The sequence below is a fragment of the Limulus polyphemus genome, unplaced genomic scaffold (genome assembly GCF_000517525.1).
Source record: "Limulus polyphemus unplaced genomic scaffold, Limulus_polyphemus-2.1.2 Scaffold3139, whole genome shotgun sequence".
Taxonomy (NCBI): Eukaryota; Metazoa; Arthropoda; class Merostomata; order Xiphosura; family Limulidae; genus Limulus; species Limulus polyphemus.
The window spans coordinates 55,610-76,997 of record NW_013668749.1 but is presented as its reverse complement, the minus strand read 5'-3'; the positions used below and the strand labels follow the sequence as shown (position 1 = coordinate 76,997).

Here is a 21,388-nt window from a genome sequence, read left to right as displayed (position 1 = left end):
TGTAGATTTCAGTTTTATTACTACAACACAAAGTAAATTAGTATTGTAGATTTCTGTTTTATTTATAGAAGACACAGATACGTTTCTGTGAAAATATTTACAATCGCCAAATCTGACAATTTTATGTTTTATTTTTACTTCATAGATGAATTACTAAAATTCTATCCCTAACAGGCAACCACAAACTAGGCACAACCAATATTATACACTGTGGGATATCAAAACCCGGTTTTAAGCGTTATATACCTTTAAACATGCCGTTGAGCCACTGAAGGAGGGGGGGGGGCACATATTTGGAATAACCGGAAATTGTAACAAAACGACATTTGAACTTTGAACTCATGTCTCTATAGGTTAGGTAAGTAGCTTAATTAACTAATTTTAAGTCTGAACGAAACGACTCTCAGTCTCCAAGGTTACTGATATTGTCAGGACGGAAATTTTCATGATATATCAACCTGTCCAATCACATATTTGATGGGTCTACCAGGAGAACAGACTTATCAACAGAGAAAGATTAGAAGTTCACATTATCCTAAATGTGAAAACATTTATGAGAATGAATTAGTCTATGGATTCATTTTTATTACCATACATTATATTCAGAATTTGAAACGTCGTCATTCATACTATCAAAGTTTGCCTATTAGTTAATGAGAAAGCATGAATTGAAATATTATTGTTTCCAGAATACAAATATAAAAAAAACAAAAATAGGTTACAAGACCAGAAGAAAAACAAAACATATGGATAGCAAAAAGAAATAAATAATATTCTATTTTAAGGGTTTCCTTTTTTTAAGCATCTAGAATATCACGAGGGTAGATATTGAAGAAAGCATAAAAGCTTAATTTTACAGTTACTACTATCCTAAATTAAACTTTTAAAAATATTACCAAGTTAAAGGAAATAATTATTTATTGTTTGTTTATTTGTTGTTAAGCACAAAGCTAAACAATGGGCTATTTGTTTTCTGTCCAACACGGGTATCAAAATCCAATTTTTTGAGTTATAACCCCTGAGACTTATCACTGAGCCACTGGAGGGCTTGAATTAAAAATTTAGAATTCTGTGTAATTACTATGGAAAAACAAGAGTCCTTGAAAAGGAAAGACTAATTACGATAAAACAAGTTTTGTTTATGACAATCTGCTGAAGCTATCTGCCGCCACCCTTAATTTTGAACGTATCCAGCTGGCAGCACCCACCGCCAACTTTTAATTGTCACATTATAACACCTCAGAGGCTAAAAAGGCGAACGTTTTCGGTACTGAACTTCGATCCCGCGACTCGTGGATTGTGAGTCGAGCGTCCTAATCATCAGGCCATGACAATAAGCATATTTCTATCTATTAATTAGGGAAGAAATTAAGACTTCCAGTAATTCAGTTACGAGAAAAATTTACATTCCCTATCGGCATTAAGAGCAGAACACTTTTTATCCACCTACACTCCTATTTAAACACATATAGGTTAAGTACTGTTTCTGACCTGATTCTATTGGTTTGTTTACGTTTTTGTAACATACAGAACATCCTATCATTGGACACGTTCGCACTTTCAACCGTTTAATGTGACGTTCAATCCCATTTTTCATTTGTAAAAGAGTATCCCAAGAGTTGTGGTTCAATGGTGTTGACTAACTACCTTTTTTCTAGTCTATCACTTCTAAATTAGGAACGGCTAGCACAGGTAGGTCTCGAGTAGCGTTAAGCGAAATTCTAAAAACAAACAAACATATGAGAACAACAAAAACAAAACGACTGCCACTTTAATATGCAATTGCCCACTTTGTCTGGAAACTTATTTAGTGATACAAAGCTGTCAATAAATACATGCCAAGGGAAGCTGAATATAGTAGTATAGATATATGAGGTAGATACCACTGGCACACGAGTTGGGTGGCACTGAAAGCATCTTCACCATGAAAGACTTTAATGGACACAATCCTCTCTGGGGTGATGCCAATAATGATGTGAGGGGTCGTTCTACATAGCATTTGCTTTCGGATCATATCCTTTCTCTCTCTGGTTCCTATGCATATTTTCACGCACATAGTCAGTCTTTTGCTGCTGTTGAACTAGCTATTTGTTCCTCTTTCTCCCTTCCTTGTTTTTTTCTGAATAGCGGATAATGACCCAGAGGAGAGTGATAATTTTCCTATCATTCTGAAGGAGATCAGCTGGGAGCTAAGAATTGTTCAATAAGATCATCAAGTCCTGCTTGATCATAATCCTCTCACAACAACAGGTAAAGAGAACAAATAGTGATGGTACGACCTTAGGAGACACGGATGGCAACATCCTCCAGTAGCATATTGAGTGGCACAGACATGGTGGGTGCTTGCTAGTCAACCAGCAGTGCCACACACTCATGAACTCGTCCATCACACAACCCGTCTTTCCTGTACAAGACAAATCACCAAAAGATGACAGCGTTAGCAGGTTTTAGAAATGTTTTATACGGAGAGACACACACGGAATGATAGGAATCAATCAAGGCCTTAATGTCATCTAAATTAGAAAGGAAACTTCGACAGTTCTACCGTATCAAACTGCTAATTTTTATTTAGAAAAGTGGGAGAACCAGGTGGAAAGACTTCTTTTTTGTTTGTAATCACGGTGTTTTTATTTATTAGAAAGAGATATCTTGGCCTTCGTGGATCCTGCCGTGGGTTGATGGGGAAGGTTCCTGTCAGACAAATGAGAATCCAGTGAGTGAGTGTATAACCAAATATCAGTTCTGTATCTCGGGACCGATGGAGAATGGCCCGAACATTCACTGGATGATGCGGTAGGGACAGAGATTGAAGTAGGCGTTGACTTGTCAACTCGTGTATACATCGAGATAAGAAAATCCTTCACATGATAGAGAAAGAATGTGTGAAGAATAGGAAGATCAGTCTGCACCCCCACTACGGTTGTGGAATGGAGTGCAGCAGCATATGCCAGAGTTGGAGGAGGGTCAACAATTTCCGTACGCATAAGAAATGTTGTTGATATTCTGTAATTGGTTTACCTCTTTCTCCTACACCCATTTAGGGAAGGAACGAAAGTATGATGGGTGAGAACCATTACAGTTAACACAATGCAGATCAATTGGACAGTCATAGTTATCGTGGCCTTGCTACCACAACAAGCACACAAAGTACCACGACAAGATGTTTTAAAGTGACCAAACTGCTGGCACTAGAAACATCAGAGATATTTGAAATATGGAGCCTAACCTTACAGTTCAGATAAATTGTTTTGACAAAGACAGGTGGACATGAAGATGTAAACGTAAAAACGAGAACGTGGGTAGGCTGCATTATTCCATTTTCAGTGAATCTCCATGGCTGGAGAAACTAGTGAGGATCTCCGACTAGGGGATGGTAAGCAAGTCACTCTCAACGATCACTCCTCTTGAGAAATTCAAAGAAGCAGAGATTGATTGAATTTTCTCACTAGACTCTGGAGTTTGATAGTGAATATGTCATTCTGACACAAAGGTTTAGGTTTGAGCTTAAAACATTAGTTATTTGCAGAAGTGCTGTGTGCGCTCTGCTCTTATAAAACACATCTGTTTTTGCAATTTATTTTGCACCTAGATATCGGGAAAATCAGTTCTATTTTGATATTTCAGATAAGTATTTTGAAAAGTCTTTAAAACTATTTGTAAAAGAAGGAACACAAAGAACAACGTGACAACTACACTGTATTTTTACTTTTCATCCAGTCCTTTGTAAGCTTGTTACCTGTTACATGTTAATGTTTCTATGATACATTTTAACTTAGGATAATTTTCATATAACATTTCTTGCCTAAAACTGAAAACTCAATATTTTAAGAACTAATCTACAATTGTAGAACCTAATCATTGAAGTAAACTCTTACTGCAGGCAAGTACAGGATTAGAATAGACGTTGCCGCACTTATTCGGCCTATATTTAATATTTGATGTCTGTAGTTTATAATTTCTTCTAATCCCTGCACTAGATTCACATAGTAATATGAAATTCATGCTTCGACATTTCTGAAACATTGATACATCGAAATACATCCGTTACCAGCACGTGTTTCCTAACACCAATAGTAGTCCATACTTTTAAAGCTCGTGGAATTGCTAGTCATTCCAATCAACGAATCTAGAAAAACACTGTTATTAACAGTTTAATAACATCACTGAGTGAAAAACACGTGCAAGTGGTCTTGTCTTGTCCCCACCTGCTGTAGGTTCAGTTATTTAATTACATCAAAATTCTGAAACCACTACGTCAGTAGATTATTAACTTGATTCAAATTGGCGAAAAAATAACTGCTTGAAACCCCACTCACCAGCTACAGCGAATCGCATCTTTTGTATGTTTGTGTTAGAACTTCCCTATATTCACGTTGCCCTTTTAGAAATACTACAGCCTTGCATATTTTATACCTATAGCCATAATCTAAATCGTTAACGCAATTTCAGATGATAGAGTTAACTCTGTGTTAAAGATCATGCTTTGCAGTAACATAATTGTTTTTTCAACTTTGAGTCAGAATGGCAACACTTCCACAAATTCATCAATCGTCAATTTTACGTAAGTACCGGAAAATTGTTTAATAATGTTCTTCTTGTGGTGGATGAAATGGCCACACTAGAGAGGTCTATAACTTGCGATTTTAAGTAATATTTTAACAATAAACTTACTGTTTCACTGGAATCTTTCCAGAACGATCTTTCATGAGAATGAGCTTTGTATGAGCTTTTTCTAGGTACTTTCGAGGAGATGCATTCCACGACATCAAGTTGTACGCCATCTTCAACAGTTCCTTCGCCCACACCTGTACCAGGAATGGAAAGAAAAAAGTAGTGCACACCAGTATGAAAAACATTTTTTATTTCTTTCTAGTATAATGCACAGCTTTATTCTCAATCACAGCCCTAACTCAGAGTTTGAGGCACACTACCGTTTGCACGTCATTTCAACTTTGTTTTCCTTGTTAGCTAAGGGACTCAAAGCCCTTCCTCCTAACCTATCATCTCTATTGCTACGTTGCTGTCATCAACATCTGTATCAATTTCGAGACTATTATACCTATGTTTTCAGTGAAAATATGTATATAAACTGTTATAGAAGCGACAATGTTTCAAATCGATCTATCATTCACCATCCGTGGCATGATAGTAGCCATTCAATACCAACTGAAAAGTTAAGAATTCCAAGAAATAGATTATCTTTTAAACGGTATCCATCATTATAATCTAAACAAGAGAGAACAGTCCATAATAATAATGCAACAATATTATACTACTCTTATCTTTGACTTAATAAGAAGAAACGTAACTTCTTAACCTCTGCCTTTCTCTCAATAAACTTAAGGCTTTTCTTTTAAAGACTTATTACTAAAGTCCCTGTTAATAGGTTTACAGTGTTCCCTTTAAATATCTAACTAAAATCGTCTTCAATACAGTTATGGCTATATTCTTAAATACTTTCATAGAATCACTCTCAATACGCTTATGATTTTCTTATCAAATATTTGTCACTAAAGCATCTCTCAATACAGGAGCGGGTTGCATATTTTACATCGCTAACCCGACCATAAGGCCTATCTCCCAGTTTCCAGAATTCACGTGTAATCTCGATTTCCGTGTTTTTCGCGTAATTTTGGTTCGTTTCTTATACCTAGATACTTAAATTCATACTTTTATTATTACCCTTCTTTCGGTTTTGTTTTCCACACGTCATGATCCATAATTTTCATGTTAGCGCTCTGACTTGCTGGCAGAATATGCTGGAGCACAAGTATGAAAATATGTGAAAATGAATAAATTAAATATTAGATAAGATGACTGGCGTGAGTAGAGTGATTAAAGTGAAAATAATAATACTGATACTGAGAAGGATTACTAATCACTGGAGAAAAATAATGGTAGAGCCGTAATGATATACAGAAAGTATTCCTTCAAAGATCGCTACAGATTTTCTGGTAGTGCTGTTACTGCTGATTATGTACGTAGGGAAGTATTCATTCAATATCGTTACTGCTTTTCTAATGTTTTTACTGCTGGCTACATCCACAGGGAAGTACTTCATTGTCTTTGAAATTTTCATGCCTCATTCTAGAAAGGATAAACTTCGTACAAAGGCACATGTAACATATATGCATATGTTTTACATGCAATAAATTTTAATAACCATGAAATGATGTACTGAGTTTATGTTTTGGTTTTCCTGATATTCTTGAAAATATATACTAAAACTTGTGGGTATGTAAGGAGAGTCTGTGGTAGTCATCCCTAATTTTCAAGTAATATACTAGAGGGAAGGCAGCTAGTCAACACTACCACTGCAAACTCTTGTGTTACCCTTTACCAACGAATAGTAGAATTTACCGTCACATTACAGCCTCCACGAGTGAAAGGGTAAGCATGTTCGGTGACATGGTTAGGACACTCGACTCACAATACAGCCCCCACGGCTGAAAGGGTAAGCGTGTTCGGTAACATGGTTAGGACACTCGACTCGCAATACACCCCCTACGAGTGAAATGGTAAGCATGTTCGGTGACATGGTTAGGGCACTCGACTCGCAATACAAGACAAACAAGACTACTTGTCTAATTGTGATTGTGTATATTCCACCTTTTTCACCATTGTTTCAAAGTTCATGTGAAAAAAGTAAGAATTTTGTGCGCAGATAAATAGTATTTTTTACCTCCCTTGGACCCTTCTGGGTCCATTGGACGAAGCACAAATTCTCGCAGATAATTTCTCGTGATCCGCGACTGTAACGTGCTTCAGGTTTTTCTTTTAAACACACTTTATACAATTTACTCTCAATAAGCTTAGGGTTTTTCTTTACTTGTCCAGAGTTAATTAACCTGCCCACATCTATTCTTCCAGGGACGTGTACATGTAATCTAGCAGAGACCAGCATCCACTCCTGATAACTTGCGTTCATCAGTTTAATGTGACCCACGTTGTTAAGGGAGAAATTTATGCAACCCTGATCAGAAAAAACAACAACAAACAAAACATTTCCACGTGCGTTGATATATTTGATATGCTGAAGACGACCGTACCTGGTTTGCCCGCATCTGGTTAGAGTGAAACAGTAACGAACCCATTTAGGTTTAATCAATAGAAGACAAAGCCTGGTTTTGTTTATAACAAAGATGTCCTGATTAATTTTTAAGTACAAATACAAGTAAGCGAAAATTGACTCCGCAACCGGGGTTTAAACCCGAGACCACTGGCTAAGAAGGCTAGCTCTCGTCAATTGTCACTTATAAAGTCTCTCACTATCAGAATGACCTCCACGGTACATTACGAAGACCAAACCAGAGAAATCTGTTTGTTTGTTTGTTTTTCATTATGCACAAAACAACACAAGGCTATCTGTGCTCTGCCCACCACGGGTATCTAAACCCGGTTTTTAGCGTTGTAAGTCCGCAGACACACTGCTGTGCCACTGGGGGGCTATTTTAGGTGAAAAAAACCGCTAAGCGAAAAGTACCTTCGAGACCGTGGCTTGTAGTTCGAAGTCTTTGATAGGCTTCTATGATTTGGTATTTGTAACTATAATAACTTAGAACGGTATTCATACTCATAATGAGATTTATTGTAAGTGAAACTTAGAGAAACGACTTGTATTCTTGGATAGAGCACGAGCCTTATGAACGAGGGACTCTGAGTTCAAGTGTTAATCCCCCATCTCTTTTTGCTTATCAGTTTATCACGTAAAATATTTATTACTAACTAGAGTACCCGTCCCCTGGACGGAAGTTATGTAATTTCATAGATGTCATAAAATTTGAAGGGACAAAAGGAGCTTATTAGCCCATCAAGGATGTCCCTTCCAGCTCCCAACTATAACCACCCCTTATTATTCACTTATTCATCCAATCTTTTATTGAACTTAGTTAAATTTCTTGGCTCCACACTTGAAGGCAGCTTATTCCAAAAGCCAACCATCCTGTTTGAAAAGTAACACTGTCTAAACTGCAGACGACTCATACGCTGCCAAAATTTGAATGTATGCCCCTTGTCCTATTGTTTTCATTGCTAAACACAAAAAAGTTTGATGGATCTATATTAACAATACCCTTAATAATTTTAAACATTTCAACCAAATCCTTTCTGACCCTTCTCGTCTTCAGAGAAAAAAAATAAGAGATTTGAGTCTCTCCTCATAGAACAATTCCAGCATCCCAGGTATCATCCTAGTGGGTCTTCTCTGAACCTTCTCCAACAATTCAATGTCCTTCTTGAGAAAGGGAGCCCAAAACTGTACACAGTACTCTAAATGAAGCGTTACAAGTGATCTATATAGTGAAACAATAATAGCCTTTGTCTTTTATTCAATATTTCGAAAGATGCTAACCAAAATCCCATTAGCTCTATTTCTAGCTAAAATGCACTATTTAGATGACTTAAGTGATTAACCAAGATATTTTTCTTCAACCACAGTATCTAATGTATTCCCATTTAAATTGTAACAATAATCTGAATTCTGAAAACCTACATGCATCACCTTACATTTTGGATATATAGTTAAACATCATCTGCCACGTATTAGCCCAATGCATCAAATGATCTAAATCTCCCTGTAAGTCTGCAGCATCTTTGATACAGTTAGCCACCCCAAAAACTTTAATGACATCTGCAAACTTCAAAATTTTGTTAGTCATTAATATAAATTACAAAGAGCAGAGGACCCAGCACAGAGCCCTGAGACACACCACTTGTAACTGTGATCCAGTAAGATCTAACTCCATTTATTACTACTCTCTGCTTTCTACGCTCCAGCCAATTTTCTATCCAATATAATAACATTTCCCCCACACCTACAGAATTAATTTTTGTAACAAGTCTTTTGTGATGCACCTTATCAAACGCTTTCTGAAAATCAAGATAAACCATATTCACAGTATTTTCTTCATCAACTCTTTCAGTAACATCCCCAAAGAATGTCAGAAGATTTGTTAAACAAGACTTTCCATCAGTGAAACCATGCTGGCTGTTTGACACTATATCAAACTGCTTTGAGTGACTCAGCAATGCATCTTTAATCACACTCTCCAAAGCCTTTCCAACTACTGATGCAAACTAACTGGCCTATAACTTCCTCGACAATGTTTTCACCTCATTTAAATATTGGACTAATGTTAGTCAACTTCCAAGCTTCTAATGCTCTTCCACTACTCAAGGAACTATAAAAAATATTAGCTAGCAGTTCACAAATATAATATTTAAGTTCCTTTAAAAATATAGGATAAAAATTGTCTGGTCCAGGGGATTCATCAATTTCTAGATTTCCCAAACAATTTCTTTTACAATTTCAGAACTTAAAATGATATATGTATTTTACATCAATATTTTCCCATACATTAAGTGCTCTGGTTGCTCTCAGCCAACCCTCTTTCATATACAGTTTTTACTGCCCTTTAACTTCCTTTTTAACCAGTTCTCCTGATTTCCTATATTTTTCCAAGTCCATATTACTTCCATTAAGTTTAAATTTCTTGAATTTATTATTTTCATCACTAATATGTTCTCTTGAGCCTATAATAAAACCATACTGGCTTATTCTGCTCCATTGCCCTTTTTTCTGTAGGGAATATGCTCTGTAAGCATATCAATGTTTCCTTAAATGCTTCCAACATCTGCTCAAGATCCCCTCCCAACTCTTTAGTCCAATCTACAGAAGCCAGATCATGGCTCATTCCATCAAAATTGGCTTTCCTGAAATTTGGAATCAGAGCACTATTCTTCTTCAATTCTACGTGTAGTAAAATCCCACACCTAATAGTGTAATGGTTACTTGTATTTAAGTGCTCACCAACCACAATATTCACATCAGATGCTAATATTAAATCTAATATAGCTTCCTCTCTTGTTGGTTTCATCACCAGTTCGTGTATAAAAGTACCCTGAACAATTTTTAAAACCTATCCTCCTCACTGTCAGACTCAAAAATTTCCCAATCAATACCCCTGAAATTAAAATCTCCCATAATAACAGCATATTTTAAAGCTAACATTCTGATCTCATTAACATTCTACATTCTGACCTGGTGGTCTATAACAAATCCCAATTACAAGACTTTCCCCTTTATATCCACTAACACTAACCCAAACTGACTCAACCTTAGTGCTATTTTCTTTAATATGATTTAATTCAACAGGATGCAATTTACTCCTCACATATAAAGCTACTCTTCCCCTTTTTTTTCAATACACTATCTCTAGTAAATAATCTGTAGCCTTGTATTTAAAAACTTTCTCTCATCAAAATTGTTCAAATCCAACCAAGTCTCAGTGGTACCCATAATATCAAAATCCTCAGTTTCCACAACTGCTTTGAACTCACCAATTTTATTTCTAATGCTCCTAGCTTTACAGTGGTAACAATTAATCATAGATTTTAAAATACTTTTATGTTTTATGCCTGTTGTACACGTTTTCCTATCAATTATATTTCCTATTTTACTAATATCATAGCCTCCACCTCTCTCTAGCCTTTGTTTAATTCTACCACTACAGCTGAGTTAATAGCCTTGCTAACATGCTAGCCCATACTTTGTTTAAGTGTAAGCCATCCATTCCAAAAAGATTAATTTTCCCATTGAAATCATCCCAAAAATCCAACCAGCCTATTTTCTAATCCTACATATTGATCTAAGCCTGGTATTCAATCCTAGTGATCTACTTAGTATCTCATCCCAACAATTTATTCTTGGCAATATCTCCAACAAAATCAAGCTATGATTCTTTTCCTTAAATGCCCTTAATAATGTTTTATGCTTATCAATGAGCTCCTCAGATCCATCTTTCCTTACATCATTAGCCCCAACATGTACCATAAAAACTGCATTGCTACTGGCACCCTTAACTATCTCTCTGGTTCTACCAGTTATATCATGTACCCATTGCTACTAGCACCCTTAACTATCTCTCTGGTTCTATCAATTATATCCTGTTCCTGGATAGTATAAGCGTATTCTTTTGGTCCTATTTTGTCCACATACTACTCTAGTGACAGATTATCTTGGGACATGAAAAGTTTCTTCCCTTATATATGATTGTAAAAAACGCCCATAAAAACTGCAAAACATAAAACTTGAAACCGCAAGTTTGTATGTATCTCTGCATGGACCCAACAAACCTTCTATCAAATTTGATGAAGATTCGTCAACAGGGGCGAAATAGTGTTAAAAAACACCAAAACGACCATAAAAACCTGGTCTGCTCTAGAGTTGTTATCCTCTTACAGAAGGTTCGACGTCATGGTGTGCCATGTCTTCCTTTCTTGTGCCGCTCTGATGCATCCTGTATAGTTCAGTTGTACCCATTCACATGTCTTTCATCCAGTCCCTTCTTGGTCTCTCTCCCTTTGTCTCTTTCCATTGGTCTTGCCCTCCAATAATGTTCTCTGTACTGCCTGCTCTATGACCACATGACCATACTATCTACAGTTTCGTTGTTTCGACGCTAATGCTTTTTGCTGCCAAGACATTTCTCATTTTGTAATTTCTATTTGTCACATTTACCATTCGCCGTAATGATTTTACCTAGATATGTGAATTTCATCACTTGTTTCAGATAGACCCCCGTGGACTATGATGTTCATCCTTTTTATGTCTTGATGTTCCTTGCTTACTATCATCGTCTTTGTCTTTTTGGTGTTCATTATGAGTCTAAATTCTGCGCTTCTTATCTTAACCTCATCTACAATCTGCTATAGTCCTTCTGCTGTTTCTCCTATCAAAGCAGTGTCGTTTGCATATCTGAAATTGTAACATTCACTCCACCAATGTTTACTCCAGGTAACTTATCAATGTCTTTGAAAATGTCTTCTGTATACCGGTTAAAAAGTATTGGCGAAATTATACACCCCTGTCTTACTCCTCTTTTTTATAGGAAATTCTTCTGATTCATTATCATCCAACTTGATTGATGCTGTCTGCCGCCAGTATTGATTTCGAATGAGCTTCTTGTTCCTATCATCTATATTGATCTTATCAATAAATTCCATTAGCTTCTGTCAAATGCCTTTTCATAGTCAATGAAACAGATGCAAACTTTCTTATTAATACATAAATACCTGTCAAGGATTGTCATGATATTAAATATTCCTTCCACTGTGCCTTTGCCTCGTCTAAATCCTAACTTTGTTTTATCGATATTATCTTCTATCCCTTCATCATTTCCCATCATGATGACCATGATGATCTTAAGTACGATTTTAATAAAGTGGCTCTTAAGGCTGATAGTCCTGTGCTCAGACTACTCCACTGCTTTTGGTTTCTTCGGGATTTTAATAAAGAGAGAGTGCCTCAGATCATACGGAAGGTGTCCACTGTTGTAAATTCGATTGCACAGTTTTTAACAATCTTAATACCATCTTCATAAAGGGCTTTTAGATATTTAACAACAATCTTATCCTTTCCTGGTGCTTTCCAATTCTTTCCATTAAAACCGCAAAACGCAAAATGCTAAACTGAAAATTTGTATGTATCTCCCCCGTGGACCCAGTGAGCCTCCATACCAATTTTGGTGAAGATTCATCCACAACCTACGAAGTAGTTATATGGACATACAACAGACAGTACTGTTATATTTATAAAGATTATGATACAATAATGTTAATATTTCAATTTTTCCTAACTAATATAAATATAAATAAAGCAATTTTACGCCAGAACAATAACAAATAATTATCATTTTACCAGTTATGTTACCTTCTGTAGTAGATGGAATAACATAATGATTTTATGTTTAAAAAACATAACATTCAGTTTGTAGACTTTTACTGACCACTAATAACCAAAATGACTTTAGGTGTTTGAATAACGTACGACGTTACCGTCACAAATTACTTATTATTATTCAGCGGACTAGAATAAAACATTTAGTTGGTGATAATAACGAAGATACTAATAATTACTATAATAATAAACAAGTCAGCAATGCTTTCTGAATTAACTAGCCAGATAAACTGTCTTGTTTCCTCATTATAAGAGACATATTTTACATTCTTTCTTAACAGTAACAATTCATGTAACATACATTGTTTCTTAATAATAACAATAACGTAAATTGTAATTGGTTTACTCATATATATCTTGTGATATTCAACGAATATAAGTAATACATCATTTAAACCACAATTATTTATTATTGCAAAAGCAAAGATATTTTAAAACATGTTGTGTCCACATATGTTCGGGCCATCACCAGACCATACTAAGTATACTGTACTACTAGATCTATGCTTAAAATATAATTTCAAATTCAATACCACCTAATGAGTGTGATCGAATATGTTCAGCTTATTAAGACTCAATTACAGACATTCACAAATATCACTAACTAGTTGCCTTTTGGACACATCCAGCCTTTTATGAAGACCATATCCACGATCTACGCGATTTCAAATGGTTTTATTGGTGAACTTACATCACTTGTATCAGTACTTTGTTCAATAGTAAAGTTCATCAATAAACCATTTTAACGTGGCGAAGATTTTGTAAAGCATGTGTTTTTATCTTTATCTGACAGAAAATTTATATGTTCTTGCTGAACTGTAAATGTAAGAGCTGAGTGATATATTGCTATATATAGCGTCTTCTGAAATCCTTTATATTTAATGTTCTGTCACTGTCAAGACAAAAAGCCGAGTGTATTTATATCATCGCTTTCATTAATTCCCTCACGTATCAGTATTTTGTTTCCTACGACAAAATGACTATTCAAACTGTTTAGAGGCCAGATATCTCCAAACTTCTTTGCTGCGTCCTCCTTCGGAGATTCATAACCAAAGTGCACTCCCTCCTACTAAGAAACAGCATTTTTGCTAAAATTTTAGAATACAGTTCTAAATGGGAATCGTTATTTTACCAACAATATTTCTATGAAATGGGGAAAAATCCTTTACGAATTATGTCCTCACGACCACCTCGTGTCTGTGTGTAATCTGGACCAACGATTCTCAAATTTTAGTAACCCGTGGTCTCCTTTTAATCTAAAATATTTTCGCAGACCCCCAAACCTATCGATGTTTCTGTTTTGAAAAAAAAAAAAAAATTCCGTGTACATAAAAAGTTGTATTCCAAAATTAAATGTTTTGATTAATATAAATTTAATTTTATGAAAATCACTTTTTATTATATAAATAACATTTTTATAAAACTGGCGGACCCCAGTTTCAGAAACTGGGTTTAAACAATGAAAATAAGCTTGTTTACAAAATGATCTATAACACAAAGGGTTTTCTGCCACATTCTACAAATATGAGGGCCAATATAATATGAATCATACATTGTTTTTCTGCCTCACAATCTGCTTGATAATTCTCAAATATGATTTAGTACTTTGATCCGTACTGTACATGAAAGTTGGCCAACTTTATTCGTATTATGGAGTAGCGTGTATAACAAAAGAGTTGTAGCATTAAAAACTAGGATTTCGATAAAGTCGACAACCTGTAACCTTATTTATTGAAAGACTGAAACAAAGATATTACCAACGTAGTTTCCCGGCTGTTACAACAGAAGTTGCAGAAATTGATATTGACCAGGTCAGGTCCGTACACAACTGTTAAAGCCTTTTCTTCCAAAGGGACATCTTGTGGTCCCATATTAACAGTATCCCTCAGTTTCGCGTCCTGCAATAAGAGAAGGGTTGTAATTCAGAACATTCGATATAAAAAAAAAAAAAAGATAACATCGAATCTAATTTCTCAAAATAATCTAAATAATATGCTAATAACAAATAATTTCGCCGAAGTAAAAACACGGTTAGATAAAGATTGCCAGGTTTCCTAAATATTTACCCATGAACTGATAGAAAAGTGCAAAGTAAACACCAGACTTAATATCGTATTTTCACATTTGATTAAACAATGAAACACTAGAGGTACTGTTTAACAACTATAAATAGCTTAACACCAGTTGACTGGAGTAGTAATAGTAAACAATCGAATACAAGTTTCAATGTTCAGTAACTATAAACAATGAAACATCAGTTGTTTAGTAACTACAGTCAATGGAACATCAGTTTTATTGTTTAGTAACTATAGATAATAAAACGTCAGTTTTAAATAATTTAAAACTACACTTATGCAATATAAATACAATTAAAAGGAGTACAACACAAAAATAATTTATTAAAAACAGGGACTAGCCCTAAAAATACTCCTGAAAATAGTAGCGTAAGAACACCGAAACATGTAAAGTTTTTAGGAATTGTTCCTGTTTTTTAATAAATTATTTATTGTGTAATTATTTTAGCGTTGTACTCCTTTTATTTGTGTATAAACATCAGTTACTGTTTAGTAATTACAAACGATGGAACGTCAGTTATATTTTTTAGTAACTACAAACAATGGAATATACTGCTCTTATATTCTTACTTATCGATTGGTTCGTCAGTTAGGTACCCTCCACGTCACCGGACGTAATCCCAATCAACAACGGTTTGTTTGTTTTTGAATTTCGCGTAAAGCTACACGAGGGCTATCTGTGCTAGCCGTCCCTAATTTAGCAGTGTAAGACTAGAGGGAAGGCAGCTAGTCATCACCACCCACCGCCAACGCTTGGGCTACTCTTTTACCAACGAATAGTGGGATTGATCTTCACATTATATTGCCCACACGGTTAAAAGGGCAAGCATGTTTTGTAGGACGGAGTTTCGAACCCACGACCATCAGATTTCGAGTCGAGCGCCCTAACCACCTGGACATTCTGAGCCATCAACAACGGAAAACAAAATGTATTAGTAGCTAGAAACATGTAAGCTGGTTCGTATGAAACTAAAAATAACGGACCATAAACTGCAGTTTTGTAAACTATAAACATTAAATAGAATCGGCTACATTGCACAGTAACAACAAAACAATTAACAATTGTATATATATATATATATATGTTAAAGATTTATTTTCTTTTTTCATATACCTAAATTAATTTAGGTTACTAAAATGGACTGAAAACACCAATTAACAGCATCAACAATATCGTTTAGATAGCATATAAAATGAACATGAGTTGTACTGCCTTCGAATGATATCAATGCAACATAATGTGTCGTACGTATTTTCACGGTCTGTGTAATAGTTTCTTTCCTTAGGTATAGAAACATAGAGTTAGAATAATCAAACGTAACAATGCAACATTTATTTCCTTCGAAGTTATTTAATATACTATGATTCCAATAATACTGGAGTATATTCTTAAAGTCCGAAAACCTTGGTTCGTGTTATCACAGAACAAGATGGACAACTTTGCTCATTGCTTATCTTGAACAACAGAAAATATACACAATTCCCTTGACAAGCCTTCAAACTACAGCTGTCATACATAGTTTATTTATATATACATATATTCAAAATTTGTAGTGCATACTGGAGGGATTTACACATTTTGATAAAAAGTTTAGAAAAAACGACCTTTCAGTTGTGTATATTAACCCTGATGAAATAAAAAAAATTATTTTATACATATCTGGAGTATAATGGTAGTTTTTTCTAAATTAATATCTGGAAAACTGAGTAAAACTATTATACTAAAACGAACCAAGGAAAGCTAAACATACAGATTATTATGACGTGACATATCTAGCACAGAAACCAGACTTTCCTCAACATTTTTATGTACAAGAATATTATTTAATTCATTAAACGCAGTGGTTATCATTATTATCATTACTTTTTCTAAAGCAATGCTTCTGTCAAATTTAACTTAAATTTGCTCTTTTTTCACGCGTTTGGGTAAATAGATGTGATGCTGAACAGAGTAGAATAAAAATTATCAACGTAGAATACTATTATACAAGAACATATTCTATCTAGCCTTACGAACCTCATCGAAGGGACACACACACATATCAACAGCTGCAGGTTCTCTACAGTTACTGATTACATAGTGAACGCTTGAGTTCATGAAAGATAACACCGATTTGTGTGTAGACAACAACACACTAGCTTGCTTGATTTTAAAGTAGCGAATTATCAGAAACTAGCATTTTTATAAACAGTATACTAGGATCCAGTTGATAGTAAGAAATGCTAACAAAGTATTCGGAAAACAGTGAGATGTCTGGAACTAGAATCTAGTCTGTAGTAAAAATTATCAAATGAAGTTTTAAGGCGATTCAACTAGGAGACCTCGTGAAGTCAAATAAAATTCGAAGACAGACAAAATAGCCTTTATATGTCTGTAATCCACAAAACTGGTCCATAGGAGAACTAGTAAATGAGAAAGAAAAAAAGTGAGTTTTTACTGCAGCATTATACGATTCAGATTCATAAAGCTGAATTATAAAAAAGTTGTGAAGTCAAAAGAGAAAAGTTGAAGTCTCCGGTATAGTAGTGATGAGGCTGACATTCATAATGAATTAAGTCAGTAATTTAAGCGAAAAATAATTTCCCTGGAGAATAAAAGAAAATCAATCTTCATGAGAGTGAGTTCTTTATGACCAGATACTGAGAAAATAAATATAAATAAAATAGTACTGTCTGTTGTCTGTCTATGTAACTACTTCGCAGAGTGTAGATGGATCTTCACTAAAATTAGTATGGAAGTTCATTAGGTCCATGCGAGGGTACATACAAAACTCCAATTTTGCATTCTGTGTTTTTTACCATTACCTCCTCTAAATGGATCTTTACCAAATTTGGTGTGAAGGTTCAATGGGTAAATACATACAAGTTTTCAGTTTTGCGGTTTTTATGGGCGTTTTTTTTTTTACCACTACTTCGCCCCCTGTTGATGAATCTTCATCAAGTTTGTCATGAAGGTTTGCTTGGTCTATGCAGAGATGCATGGAAACTTACGGTTTCACATTTTGTATTTTGTAGATTTTATGGTCGATTTTTACAATTACATATAAGGGAAACAACTTTTCATGTCCTAAGATAACCTTTCATTAATCATGAATTTACATAATTTCCGTCCAGTGGACGGGTACTCCAACTAGTGTTGAATATGGTCCTGAATCTGATTAGCCATTGTGGTGAATCAAAAAAATCCTTAGCGGTGTGGACCCACTTTTACTTCTATATATTTTTGTGATGAAATATAAATGTTATATAACAACTCAGATTTCATTTTGCCTTTGTGATTTTAATGAAGAAGGAAAAAAAAACTGGTTTTTCTGAATTCCATGTATACGACAGAAATACATTTTGTGTGGGAAAAAAAGGAAGCTAATTCATTTAACATAGTTGGTAATATTGTATGTACTCTAACTCGAAAAAAGTGAGGGACACGTGCCCCTTCTGCCCTATGTCTAACATATCATGTTACTGTAACAGTTAATAATTCAATATTCATTCTTATTCAACAGACTAGCTGCTAATTTATTTGTGAATTTCCCCTTTCTTCTAAAACGTGTAATTTTCGAGAATAAAAGAAAGAATTCGTGAATGACGTAAAAGCCAAATTTATTATTTGATTCGCTACTTTCCTTGCAGAAGACTAGTTTCGCCGAATTCACGGCTCATCAGCATTGTTTGGGAGAGCTAAGCAAACAAATACATTAGGCCTTATACTGTGGTGGAATGTAAACAGTTTGTAGATTTTGATGTATAGTCCTTTTCTCATAATTACTTTAGGTTGTCATTCACGAATTAGTTATTTTTTTCACTGAAATTATATGTTTTGGTGATTACTAATGCATAGTGTATTGTGACGGTAATACCACATGTTATTCGAACGCCTAAAGTATTTCAGTAATTAGTTAAGGCCTAAACTTTGAAATAGTAGGCATAAGCATGCAAGGGAAATGATTTGTAATATGTGGCTGGGTGGCGGTGTTTGAGGACTAGCATCTAGAATCTGATACAAAACCTTTACTGTGCGCATGCGCAAAATCTTAATGAGAAGCAAAGCCCACAGCATGTATCAACTTATTTTTTATCTCAGTGTTTCAGTTCTTATTTTTAAAATATTTATTTTGAAAGTTAAAGAAGTAATTTAAAAATTAATTTAGATAATTTCGAATTTTCGAATTTAAATTTTAAAATTCTTCTATTTTTATAAAATTTAAATTAACTTCATGTAATAACAGTGTTGTTAAGCAATGCGTCAATACAGTTAAGTTTAATCGTTATCGTTTTTGTTATATTTTAATATAATTACTATCTAGAGTACCGGTCCCCTGGACAGAAGTTATGTAAATTCATGTATATGTAATAGTAAATCCGTCACAGAGGGTAATATTCATTTGAACAAGTACTGCTTTAAAACAAAAAAAAGGCTGATTCCAGTAGAAGTAGAGTGTCCCTATCAGCAACAATATAGACACTCAACTATGAGCTCACACAACGTGAACTGGCAATGACAAACGAGCCTCAACATATAAACTTAGCAGAAGGGTAAGACAAGAAGGTAAGTAAAAGGGAGTGGATGAGCAGTAAATGTATTGAGATAATATTTTGGAACCCCAATAATCACAAAGTGACAAGAGCGACCTCTGGAGAATTATTTGGCGAGATCAATGTCATAATGTTGCAAAAATAAAGCTTATTAAAAAAAAAGCTGTCATACGGCTAAGACATCAAAAGCATTTTTTGAACTATCGACAGTGGAGGGAAACATCAAAAGAGGACTTTTCATTCTTGTATATATCAAAACTGAATGCTACAAATTAAATGTTTCTAGAGATACAGTGGGAGCAATAATCCTGGCACAGTCTGAAGACTGATGACAAAGAATACATCCTGGTAAACTTGTATATCTCCAGTGGTATTATGCCAGAAAAAAAGGAAATATGGGTACTAAATTCTTCATTATAGACTATTTGAATGGCCAGTGCCCTGCAAGGCAGGACACTGACTGAAATTTGAATGGAAGATCGTTTCGGGAGGCACTATAAAACATCATCTGTATTCTAGCCAATAACAACGCCCCCACAAATATAGTAGAGAGGTTCTTGTTGTTGTTTTCTTAGTAGGAAGCTACATAATAAGCAATCTGCACTCTGCGAACCACGAGGAATCGAACCCCAGATTTTTGCGTTAGAAGTCCATAGACTTGGTGCTGACCTACCGAGGAACAGTAGAGAGATAAAAAGACTCTGACTCATCCATAGAACTCACCCTTGTTACACCTGCTGCATTCCTTGAGTTGAAATGGAAGCTATTACCTTAATTGGGCAATGACCACAAAGTCATACTCATCCATATAGCCAAGAAAGAGCCATCTTAAAAATCCTCTCTGATTCCAAGTTTCAAATATAGAACAGGATATAGAAACATCGTGAGTAAATGAAAGAAGTGAGCAAAGAACAAATGAGTTAGAAAAGTAAATGTGGTATTCCCTATAAACCCAACTGGAAGATAGCATAAGTGAAGCAAGTCTGGAAGGAGAAGATTGAGGTCAGTAAGGTATACATTGAGGCCAAAAGATGTAATAAAGAAGAAAGTGCGATCAAACAGAAGAAAGCATAATTCAATAAATCAACATCAGAAGTTCAGAAAAAAAGCAGAGAGAAGTAGACAAAAGAATATTGGACAATTTCTACCAGCAACTGATCCTGGAGACCCCAGTATACTAAACCAATCTTGGAAATGGCAAAAAATACAAAAAGATTTATGGTTGACCACCTGAGGTCCAAGGGCGGAACAGTGAATGTGTTAGAACTAATGAAGAAAAAGGTAATGTAATTTTGTAGAGGTATATGGGTAGGCTTCTCTGTGACAGAAACAGTAGAAAGTTAATGACAGGATTCAAAAGATAGTTGACCAACAGTCAAAAATACCAGTGATATTGCATGAATTGGAGATAAATCTTCAAGCACCAGGGAGGGATTCTGCACTACGTCCAAAATAAAAACTCTCTACATGGAAGATAAAGTAGGGATAGTTGAAATAGTCAATTTTTCAATGATAGAGGGGAAAGAAGGACTACAGTGAATGTTCAAAGGAATTTTTGCTCAAGTCTTTCAAGGTCTATCACCCACTGAAGGGGATATAGACTAATAGCAATGCCAAATGTACGAGTAAAGCGCAAAAAAAATGTCACGAGAGATCTACAGAAAGAGATTGTCTCCCTATGAAGGTGGGATAGACAAGGCAAAACCAAGAAGAACCATAACCTCACCTCAAACGTTCAGGTAGTCATACACAGTATCCAGCAATGTATATAGACATCACAGAACTGTGATGTTGAGCTATTTGACCTTGAAATTACTTACAGTTGAGTGGAAATTGGCATTTTGGCAGTGAAAATAAAGGTTCTGGGCGTCTCGGCCATTCTCACTCAATGGATATTGACTATGCCAGATACCAGGTGCTGTCAATTGAAATTTGGTAAATGGAGATATGCAATTTTTGAAATCAGCTTTGGCATGTCACAAGGTTCCCCACTGAGTCCTGTCTGGTTGACTAGTAACTGTGAAGTTCATTACAGGATCGTACT

The 21,388-nt window shown here is 35.1% G+C and overlaps 1 protein-coding gene across 2 annotated transcripts in view; it reads right to left on the bottom strand.

Moving 5' to 3' along the window:
• The window catches only part of LOC106468734 (1-phosphatidylinositol 4,5-bisphosphate phosphodiesterase classes I and II-like), a 94,562-nt gene that overhangs the window by 42,329 nt on the left and 30,845 nt on the right, over nucleotides 1–21,388 (bottom strand). For both annotated transcript variants that reach the window (XM_022397095.1, XM_022397096.1), the window contains exons 3-4: nucleotides 14,494–14,634; nucleotides 4,672–4,805 (exon numbers count right to left, since the gene is read on the bottom strand). In XM_022397095.1, the coding sequence (XP_022252803.1) occupies nucleotides 4,672–4,805; nucleotides 14,494–14,607 (248 nt within the window). In that variant the 5' untranslated portion in view covers nucleotides 14,608–14,634. The remainder of the gene's footprint in view (nucleotides 1–4,671; nucleotides 4,806–14,493; nucleotides 14,635–21,388) is intronic.